Raw genomic sequence first — 11,925 nt, forward strand, 5'->3', positions numbered from 1 at the left:
TTTATTCTGAGGGACGACTAGATAACTTTGGAGGTATAAGGATCCCTGCGTCCACCAGGGACATCGTCAGAAATTTGAAAGGGGTGTGGCCGTGTGGGGAGAGGGAGGGGAGCAGAATGCTGAAAGGGGAATTTCTCACAAAGGGAGCATTATTACACTTAACGGAGCGCCATGATTTACAAAGAAATATTTTGCCCCAACTGCCTCCCACCTTGCAGGAAATAAACAATATTAAAAGTATTGTATACGTAGCAGACGAACTTGCAGGGCAAAGATTGAGAAGGGTCGCTTAGCTTCATTCAACCCGAAAAGGGGGCTTTAATGATATTTCCTGCGTTTAGTTCAATTTTATTTTTCGGGATACTCAAGGAGGGGGTGATCGCTCCCATTGTCTACCCCCCCCCCGGCTACATCCCTGGCGTCCACAGAGAACGAGGTGGCTATTGGAAGGATCTAGCATGCTATGACAAGCACTCATTGTTATGCAAACGGAAACCTTGGCCGTCAGTGTTACATTGTAAGTTACAGTAACATATGAACAGTATAGTGTAACTCGCGGAACGTATAACATATCGGAATGTAACCTTTCATGTACAGCAATAGATTACTACATGCATTTATAAGCTTCAAAGATGTAACATAACACATACCGCACTTAACATACTTGAATACTTTGTTCAAATCGTGCATGACAATAATTGTCTTGCGAGGAAGCAACTTATATAGAATATATATGTGTTTCGATCGGACGGACGGTATAGGCAGGGGGTGCACGCTACAATCCCATTTTCTTACTTTTGCGATCGGAAGTTTATAGGTAAATAGAAAACAGCATATTACAAAAGGAGCAATGAGGAACAACACAAAAATACTCCTTTATGTACAAATGAAAGTTAGATTTGGTGATGGCTGTAAACACTGCAGCATGTAGTAAGCTTCAGCATAAGGAAGCCACCGGTGGCCGGGAGACTGAAGCGACGAGCCGCAGGTGTTGAGAAGGTGGAATGCCGAGGGTGGTCCGCCATAGCGAGCCGATGGACAAATCTGTGCCGACCCGCGAAGGGTTGCCAAAACCGTCTCACCGGAGTTGTCACTGCGCGGCGGAACGCCGTGGCTCCGGTTTCGGCTCTCTACTACATGGGTAGTATATGTTTTGGACTTGGTATAGCTCGTGGGGTCATTTAAACAGACTCCCAAGAAGGGAGGGGGGGGGAGGGGTCTTAGTGTGAAACTACATATACCAATTTTGAGATGTCAAATGGTTCTTTCTGAGCCATATATAAATGATAATTTAGGTCTATGTGAGTAGCTTTAGACGGAAGGTTGTGATGATAAAAAGTAATAAATTCACAATTTCCTCGACCGTGATTAAGGTAAGGGCCTGAAGATTTATTGGAGGGTCAGAAGGCGAATGAAGGATAGTTTAATAGAGGGGGTGCTTTCCTGCGGTGATTGAAGCCGTCTCGTAGTTAGGGGTATTTGGTAACTAGATACTCAGTGTTCAAAGAGGGAGCATGTAGGTAGGGTTATAGACAGCAGATCTCACATTTTGTATGAAAAGGTATATGGGACACCGTTTGCCAAAGAACATTTATCTTTACCGAAGTGCGCCCCACCCCCCCCCACCCCCAACCTCAATTGTCAGCATGTAGTGACAAATGATGAAATGTCTGAAAGGGAAACATTTCTATACATGCAATTATTTGGTTAAACCATGGTAATTGTTATTTTATTTTCAGCCTTTAAGTCAATGTATAGTTAATCGATGTTGTAACTCAAAAACAAAATAAAATAATAAAAGACTATGCTTCGCCTTCTTTTGTTCCCTTTTCTGTGAATACATTAATACTGAAGTCCACGGTACACGTATGCGCTTCCGTAGATATTTCCGTTCGCTGGTCTCGTGTCCCGCTTGGAAGAAGCAAAGAGGTCTACAAGGCTCACTCGTCATTACAATTTGATTCTGAGACGGAGAGGTTTTCTTTACTACGAATAGTGTATCGATTCTAGCACTATAATCAAGGTAATATTTGCTTTATTTTATTTTTTAAACCATTTAACGTACATGTATAAGCAAGTGTATACTTCAACTTAAAATGATCTTCTGGGCGGCGACAACGGTTGATTGCTTAGCAACAGTTCTAAGACTATATTGAATCGTTATGTCATACTAACTGCATCACCATTTCGCATTTTGAATCGGGAAATCATAACTGTTTCAAACTTGTAAAAAAAAAATCTGGATACAGGCATCTGGCCAAAGCAGAGGGAATGATGTCAAAATGGCAATTGAGCCGAACAGTCTTTGTTTTCCTATAGTAAGAATGTATAATTGTCAAGGTGGGCATGAAGGTAGATTCAGTAACAAACTGAGGCGTAGCAAAATGCGGTCGACCATGCTTGCGGTTCATTGAACCAACCCAGGTCCCCGACTTGTCCAAGAGGTGTGAATTATTGTATAGTGGTTAAATTAGTCGAAACCAATCTTTGTTAGAGATGAACCTGACAAAGTAAATAACATTGATACACTGTTTCTGTTATCGTTTTAAACAAAAACTGTTAGCACATTGCTTATGCACTATTCTGTGCTTGTATTTTGTCCCTTCTAGTTTCTGTTCTTTCCATTCAGCCTCATGAAGATCCATAGGATCGAAACGTCAGACCCGCTTATTTTTACCCATTCTTTTATAGCTTATTTATTTTATACTCTTTGAAAACAAAATCTATTATGCCAACACAACCAAAAAAAAAAAAAAAACTTAAAAACACTGATCTTCTTCCATGGTTGTGAACACGGGTGGCTTCCTGTATACTTCAGAATATTTGTGATTGAAGTCGTTTTTTCCCAGGGGTGGATTGGCCTACCGGTTTACCGGCTCGAAACCGGGGTGCGCTGTTGGAGCCGAGACATCGAAGGCGTCACCAGGTTGGGGAATAGATGGCGTTGAATTCCTTTTAGTCGTAAAATGTATTAAATTTTGTCCCGCGCGACGTCAAATTATTCGCTTCCATTGAATACTCAGCGCCGCAGGTTCGCTGAGCCAGCTGTTATAGCAAGTTCATTACCAGTCCATCCCTTATTCTTCCCATGCAACGTAACTTCCGCTCACTTTCCTGTGTATATGTGAGCGGACTCTCTGGACCTCGGAGCTATAAAATTGTCAATATAGAATCCAACAACGGGGGGGGGGGGGAGCTTTCCTCTGGTATGAATAAACATTAGGCCTATGCGAAAGCTGATCAAGATTTCACACATAAGCGGCCATATTGCGGTCCGCAGCGGAACAGAAAAATACAAAGTGCATGCACTGGCTATAAATACACTGACCCGTAATTCACATCTATTCGACAATTTACATGAACGAAATCTGAGCCAAAGTGTGAACTACTTATTTCATGCGCGGGAAAAAAGTAGCAACATTGCGCGCGGATTTTTTTTTTCTTCTTCAAAGACTTTGTTGTAGAACTGTCATTTTCCTCAATTTGATTGTCATTATGACCTCTATGTTGTTGGCAGATATACTGACAACGTACCATCAAATTTGAAGGGGAAAAATCATATCTTTGCAAAGCAAAATGCAACGAGGTTTTGGCCTAACGACGAAGGGAGAAACAAATCAAAGAATGCAGTAATAAAGCAGTAAACCCCAGTCAACGGGACATCCCTTTAAACATATAACAGATGAGATCTGTTATCAACTACGTAATCTGTTCTTTTAACGCCAAACACGAACCTGTTTCTATTTTGGACAGGATTTATTGTCCATGATTGGTTTGGGTGGGTGGTGGTGGGGAGGGGGGGGGATTGGTGGTGAGGTTGGATATAAGATCACGACTAACTTGTCAGTTGTTTAGTATATCTGCTGTTCAACTAACACCGCATGACGATTTGAATTTCTTAATTCGATTGTTTTCTTGAGCTATTTAGTACAGTATTTGGACAGGATTTATTGTCCATGGTTAGTTTGGGTGGGTGGTGGTGGGGGGGGTGGTGTGGGGGTGGATATAATATCACGACTAACTTGTCAGTTGTTTAGTATATCTGCTGTTTAACTAACACCGCATGACGTGTTGAATTTCTTAATTCGATAGTTTTCTTGAGCTATTTAGTACGAAGGCTTTAAAGTGACATTGAGATAGCGAAACAAATATCTCAAGTTCTTAATACACATGAAGCTATCGAGCTATTTAGAATTTTCTTTTTTTCATATCTGGATATCTCAATTATTTGTTTTGATTTTAAAATATATTGACATATAGCCTATATGCAGCTGGTATGTAAAGTTTGTTACCTCTATATATGTTTCAATATCTTAATACTAATATATATTCAGTATTACTATTAATGCTTCTAAATATTTAGAAACTAATGATTTCATTTAAGATTCTGTCAAGAAAAAGTATATATCGTAATTCTGTCATGTTGATAATTTACTGTAACTATTGAAATATATATATATATATATATATATATATATATATATATATATATATATATTTATATATATATATATTATATATATATATATACATACATATATTTATATATATATATATATATGTATGTATATATATATATATATATATATATATATATATATATATATATATGTATATATATATAGTCTGTTCAAAGTATCTCTTTCGAGATCCGGCTTTAGGAATCACAAATGATTTCGAGTTGGTTAGCATCATGTTTGATCTCTAGAGTAAGGCAAAATATGTCACCAAAAACAGAACTAGTATATTGTTCGATACAGGTGACAAACGGCTACAGTGGAATTACGACCTTCCTTACCGGTTTCGAACCTCTGGACATACAATCAGCGTCCATAGCCTAGTGGTTAGGGTGTCCGCGTACAGAGCGGAAGGATCCCGATGGAGGCTGAAAGTTTTTTCACTGTTCTTGATTTTAACTCATTACGATTTTCATTTATATATATATATATATATATATATATATATATACATATATATTTATATATATACATATATTTATATATATATATATATTTGCTTGTGTGAAAATATTAATATCATAATGTTATCATATTTATATATTAAGAATAATAGGATTTTTTTTTCATTCTTTTATTTGCATCCATCTCTTCTGCACAACATGAAAAGAAAGAAAAAGTTCGTTTCATGACACCGAAAAGGACATTTCCTTTATCAATAATGCAAAGAATCTCTTAGCAGTTTAATTTCTTTGTGCTTTTTGTTATTGATAAGTATATACATTTCAACACTCAAGAAAAATAAAAGCTTATGCTTGAAAATATCATAACTTGGAACGCTTTTGTTAATTCTGCAAAGGTAAATATAATATTTGGCATAAAACATTGTCAGGCTATACCATTTCATTTTGTTCTCATAATCATAACCAAAACACACGTGTTCGTACTCAACTTCAACTTTTGAATTAAAGATTTCAAGATATATTTTGTTCCAAATATCTCCAACTGCGCTACAGCGCCAGTAAAGGTGGTCTAAAGTTTCAGTACACTCGCCACAAAAACTGCAACTTGGGTCGTCAATAATGTTAATTTTATAATTTTAATTTTACTAAGAAAACTATTTGTAGCAATGATACGATGGATAAACTTGTACTGAAAGCTTCTTAATTTAGTATCTCTAATCTTGCTACAAGAAACAAAAATTTCACTCCAGTTTAAAGTGATGCCTTTAAAATCATTGTCCCATTTTAAACAACCACGTGGTTGCTCAATACAACGGCTGTTAAATTTATTATAAGCATATTTACAAATCTTAGTAGTGCCATATAATTGCGCTAACATAACCTGCTGACTACATGGTTGCTTCGGCAGCTGTATTAAGAATAGGATAATATTTTGATATTCATATACCCAAATATTTTTATTTAGCATCTCATTATTTCAACTTCTTAGTGTCAAGGTATATCCGAATATCAGATAATTTCTCACAATCTCAATACACAGCCACAAAAACACATTCAAGCTAAGAGATATTTATCACAGTATTAATATATCTGAATTTATTAAGTGATCATTACTCTTAGCCTGTTATATCTTTCCTATTTAATTCTTTTTTAGATAAAGACCTAAATATGGCGTTGACTTGGAGAGTGCTTTGTATGTCAATAGTTGGCATTGTAATCTGTAGAGAAGGGTCTTGTCAACCTCTTAATAACGAACAAGAAATTGAAGGTAAGCTTACGGTTTGAAAGATAAACTAGCGGAAATGTATTGTCCTTGTTGTGTTGTGTTTGTTTATTTATTAATTTATTTTCGTTTCTGTATCTCAATTATTATTTATGATATGATGTGTTATACTATGTTCACATTTATATCGAATTAAATATCGGATGAAATGATTAATGTTACGCTACTTCTTCTTTTTCATACCCTACATGGATCATATATTACACACATTCGGTGACGTATACTATAAATATGTACGATCACGTACACATAATACCCTAATCGTAATCACCATCGTGATCGTCTTCTTCATTGTCGTCTTTATGACGTTATTCTCGGCCTTTCATTTATTGCTTGTTTGGCGTTCCATACGTCATGTCGCTTGACGCACATTCGCCATTACATTATAGGCTGCACTGTGGTGATATCGAATTGGTTGCCGTGCGTTCATGCTTACACATTATATGAGAATGTGGTTCATACCAATCAGATGCTGAGATCCACCGTTTCAGATGGAACCGTTATGTGACGGTCCCGGGGCTATAAATGTCTGTCAATACACGATGAAAAGAGAAGGTTCAATTATAAGCCGGGGTTCATCAATAACCATCCTGTATAAGGTGACCGTGTGAAAATGAGCTATACTGAAGGCTAATAATATTAGAACATTTCCACGGATGACAGTTTTCCTAAGCTGCATTCGCTATGTCTTATAGCAAACTCAGTGTATACTACGTTATGTAGTTCAAACCACTGCCCATAAGCTTGAGCCGTAAATAGCTCTCTCAAATGGGTATATATAGTCTGGCAGACAGGGAAAGTGATTAATGACGGACTGAAGAAGTAAAGTATGTCAGATCTTTTTATCCTGCAGTCTATTTTCCATTTATTTTCGTTAACGACGACGTCAACTAAATATTTATATTCACCTCTTGATCTGAACAATAAAAAAAGGCCATGGCTGTAAATTTGAGGCTCCTACTTTTCTCTTATTCCCTCTCCTTGAACTAGATGTTCATCAACCGATCATCTAACAAAATAAACTCCCGCGAGGAATAAAAAGAGCTTAGCTTGCTTTGATATGTTTCCTATGTGTGTATGCGTGTGTGTGTGTAAGTGTGTGTGTGTAAGTGTGTGTATTCGTGCGTTGGTGGAAGCCAGCTTTCGTAAAGAGAACGGTCTATATTCAAACTATTTTCCCTCCAATTCTTTTGCAGATGACTCATCACTCTTTGAGTCCCTTCTGAGAGATTACAATAAGCTGGTGGCTCCATCCAAGCCTCTGACGCTACACTACGGGGTTTCTCCAGTCAATATCGTGGACGTTGTACGTATAACAACTTCCACACATTTGCCCCCCCCCCCCCCCTCCATAGAAATCGGTATTGGAGTATACGTAGATAGGCTATAGACGTTCCCTCCCTTTCTCTCTGTTCCGCCCCAAATCATGAGGAATCAAAACCAAAGGAATGATTATATTGTCCTGGTGAAGCCACACCCACATCCCCAACCCGGAATAAACATGGCGGCCTAATTGCATATATATTTAAATACAATAACCATATTATTGTCATGGTAATTCCTTGATAACAAAAGCTGAGAATGTATTTGGCTATTTCTTGGGCTGAAAACTAACATGCATCAGCAGAGAAACACATCTCTACAAGTCTAACCGACAGGCAGAAGACAGTAATAAACTCTGGTGGCTATAGATGTAACTAGGAGTTTAAAGGCATTGTGCGCGAATCTTCACACCTTTAGGTGAAATATCTTGAAAACTTCTCTAAACTTCCAAAATTTTGCTGGACTGTGACTTACTTATCAAGTATAAACTTCTGCATAGCGTCTTCAGAGCAGAGATATTGTTGGCAATGAAACTGTTTAGACTTTAGAGGCATTGAAGACTCGCGCACAAAGAAACGTCTCATGCCGGTAATCTGACCTAGTTTCGAATGAGATGTAACAGAAATGTTATAGACACCACCATCGATCCCAGAAAATACACACACAGCTTGCTACCTTCGGTAATTAGACAATAGCGCACAGTCAGTACATGCTGATACGGTCAATACCCACAACACAGTGTACGTCTAGATCAAAGATAATAAGGTATCACGTATCCTTACTGTCTGCATTTTGTAGCGACACGGGAAAAAAATTTACATGCAAGCAACGGAAAGTTTGAACTTTTTCAGACGGCGGCAAGCGGATTGGGGCGAGTATTCAATGCATTTCAAAAATGTTAATCAAGACGTTATGCCAGTTGGGCCAATTTTTCAATGTTTATACAGGTTGTAAGTTGTGACGTAGTGATGTCGTCAGTCGTTGTGCAAACTGCTTCATTTTGCATTATCTGGAGAAAGTCAGTTTTCTCCCTCTTTAATATAAAGGTTACCTCCTACTAATTAATAGATAGTATCAACGCTTATATAGTGTATACCCAACCATATACAAAAGAATCTCGATAACATCTTGTAACCTTTCCTATTATAGTTGCTGTTATTGGTTTATATAAAGATTCATTATTATTCATTTATTCATCATTCAATCATTCATCCATTCATTATTCATTCTTTCACAGGATTCAAAGCGTGGACTTTTGACAGTCGATTTATGGTTGAAGAACGTAAGTATGTATGAGTAATGGCGGGATAGATTCCCTCTTCAAACGTGAAATCAAAAAAAAAAATTCAGGTCAAATCACTTTTTTACAGTATATTTACTGGTAGCATTCGAATCTTATGAATTTCTTTTACTTATAATACTTTATCTGAACCTCCTATCGTCAGTCGGAGAAAAATATTTCAGTCGGGACAATTTTTTGCATTCCGTCGTGAAGAATTTGACCACTACGGGTTTCCCCCACCCCAACCCCCTAACCTCACAATCAGACTATTAGCAAAACCATGCGCTTATAGGGCTACTTTACTAGACCGAATTTATAGTCTAGGGAACGTGTGAAGAACTTCTGTTAATTAATATAAAGCTAATGTATTTTTTTGTCACCTGTTTCAGCGATGGAATGACCCTCGTCTTAGCTGGGATATCGACGTATATGGGAGCGGTCCTGTCCACTATCGTCCAAAACACATTTACGTTCCAGAAGTTGAACTATACAACGGGTGAGTGAGAAAGTCAATACATGATTTTCAAACTAACTAAAACGGAATGAGTGAAACATCATGAGCAAAACTTTATGAAAAATTCATCAATGAATATGTTTGTGTGCGTGTGTGTGGGTGTGTTTGGGTGTGCGTATAAGATACAAATCTGTACCCCAACTATAGGTTTATAATGTAGGCTAACACTGAGGTGTCGGTCTGTATGTGTGTGTATGTATGTATGTATATATGAAAAGTGAGTTTTCTCCCTTTCAAAAATACACGCAGACATACCCCCATATGTCCTTACACACACACACACACACACACACACGCATGTACGCCCAGTATACATTTGCGTGTGTGAGTATGTGTGCCGTCCACTGTCGTCCCAAAGTGAACTCTGATCTTTGTCTTTCAGGATGGCTACTGCTGTTATACATGAACCAAACGTTGTGGTCTATCCAAGTGGTGCAGTGGTTTACTTTCCTACTGTAAGAGCGGAAATTTACTGTGATCTACCAGAAGCACCGTTTGAAGACATGGTAAATAAACGTAGAAATTATCAGTAGTGGGGTTTATTTAATCCAACAGGGAGTTGTTATGGAACAACTCCCTGATTCCAAGCATTCATAATATCTTCAATATTCCCCCGTTCATATTTAAATCAACGAGATGGTTGCAAATATTATGCAACATAATTTCTCTGGCCTCTGCAATATACCGTTGAGCCAATACTGATGATATTTAAAGCTATAAAAAAAAGAAGATAACCATTGCCTCTAGAATCATACCGGAAAGGCATGTCAATGGCATGCACAATTTCTGGAGATATTGCATAAACTTGTTGGCTTGGTGGCTTAGATAAGAGACATATGATTTGTCTCGTTCACCTTTTCTCGGGTTAGTTTGCTTACCAAAAACCGACTTGGTGATAAAGCGTTTTGTGGTCTTCGATTACAGATATGTCCAATTAAGATTGGCCCATGGTCTCATGACGTCAGACAGACGACCCTCGCACCCTTTGAGCCAGTGGTCGACCGTTCTTTTGTGGATAACTCTGGTTCCTGTATCATTGGTACATCCACGGCTTACATAGACAGCATATCTTACGATTGTTGTCCTGGCCTAGCGTTCGACGCCATTTTGCTCTACCTCAATGTCAGTTGTAGTCACCATGAAGAACGGCACATCCGCGCCGCTTCTCCATCTCAAGCACTCAAGATGAATCCACTGGAAGTCGACACGCCTGAGAAGCAACCAAGATGTTTTGTTCCTCTCATTATTACGCCATTTTTCGTTTTGTTAGTCTTCTTGCTTCCTCGAAAAGCGACTGATCGTATTTTCTTTGGGACCATCGTCTTTGTGGCGCTGCTCTTGATTTGGACATCCGGTGACGTACCGGTCGATGTTCAACGCTTCATTCAGCTTTCGTCTGGAATGATCATCGCTGCAACTCTGACGTCATTGGTCTCCTGTAAACTCATTGGAGGTCATCCCACATCACTGGCAAAAAGTGCCGAGGATGAACCGAATGCATATGGGGTAATTAGTCCCAATCAGTCCCCATCAGTGTATACGTGTACAAATCACTTTTTAACTCCTTAATAGCTTTGAAGAAATGAACAGTACCTAACTAGCTGTGGATTGTAAGGTTTTGCTAAATATTGACCGATTGGGCAATCAAGAAGATACCGAGGGCTCAGGTCAATTGAGATGGGGGGAGGGGAGGTGGTGGGAGAATTGGAAAAAGTCTCCACAGCTTCTTAATCTAATTCGATATTTAATACGTTTGCGTATAATTTTCTCAAATATTCTGGGTCTCATCCATATACGAACATTTAAAACTGGGCTAGATCTCAATACTTTTTCTTGGGGACACCGCGGTGGGTGAGGGGGGTGGGAGTTCATATTCGCCCACATTTCTGGTTATACAGATGGTGGAGCCTGTTCTTATCGTCGTCCATCAATACTCATGTGTGCATTTTCTTTATTTGTTTATTTTCTTATCTTTTTCAGTGCAAGTCTCGTCTTGGGGCGATGATCGACTTGATGTTGTTCGCTTCTGTGGCGATCGTTCTTGGTATTTCGGCAGCTGGAACCTTTGCATGACTCCATTTTTGTTTTGAAAACATTTTGTCAAAATGACGTTTCTTTTTTCCTTTCTTTTTTAGAATGAAGTAATTTTGATTCCTAAGAATGGTAAACGTTATAGTGAGCAGTGAAAATAAAAATAAAAAAGTTCAATTCGCTTTACGGCTTCTCGTACTACTCGTACTAACTGTTTTACGAATGCAGGTAGCCATTTCCACGGACTCTCCTTTAATCCGAACGCCGCGCACCCCTGTGTGTTATTTTAGTTCAACACAGTCTTTACGTAAAAGAGATTCACCAAGTGTTCACCCATCAAAGAGGATCCTGGCACGGGGCAGGGGCGCCTAACAATTTTCAGAGGAATGATTTCCGTGCCTGCATAATATCGCCGCAGGCGGTACTTTCAACACCACTGTACATATACGACGCATGCGTCAAGCGTAGCATCGCAACACGACGTCTCGTCTGAAAATTCCTTTGACAATTATTTTCCAAAATTTCTGTGATTTGGAGTTAAAGAATACTGTGTAATCATCTTTGATACTATA

General features: G+C 38.4%; 1 protein-coding gene across 1 annotated transcript; it reads left to right on the plus strand.

Annotated features, from left to right (window-relative positions):
- Window positions 1-1,866: 1,866 nt before the first annotated feature.
- LOC139971009 (acetylcholine receptor subunit alpha-type acr-16-like) lies at window positions 1,867-11,539 on the plus strand. Its single transcript, XM_071977133.1, has 8 exons — window positions 1,867-2,023; window positions 6,075-6,188; window positions 7,400-7,509; window positions 8,764-8,808; window positions 9,198-9,304; window positions 9,705-9,828; window positions 10,247-10,828; window positions 11,303-11,539. The coding sequence occupies exons 2-8, from the start codon at window positions 6,089-6,091 to the stop codon at window positions 11,393-11,395; spliced, it is 1,161 nt and encodes a 386-aa protein (XP_071833234.1). The 5' UTR covers window positions 1,867-2,023; window positions 6,075-6,088; the 3' UTR covers window positions 11,396-11,539.
- The last annotated feature ends 386 nt before the right edge of the window (window positions 11,540-11,925 follow it).

This window comes from Apostichopus japonicus, chromosome 8 (genome assembly GCF_037975245.1).
Source record: "Apostichopus japonicus isolate 1M-3 chromosome 8, ASM3797524v1, whole genome shotgun sequence".
Classification (NCBI taxonomy): domain Eukaryota; kingdom Metazoa; phylum Echinodermata; class Holothuroidea; order Aspidochirotida; family Stichopodidae; genus Apostichopus; species Apostichopus japonicus.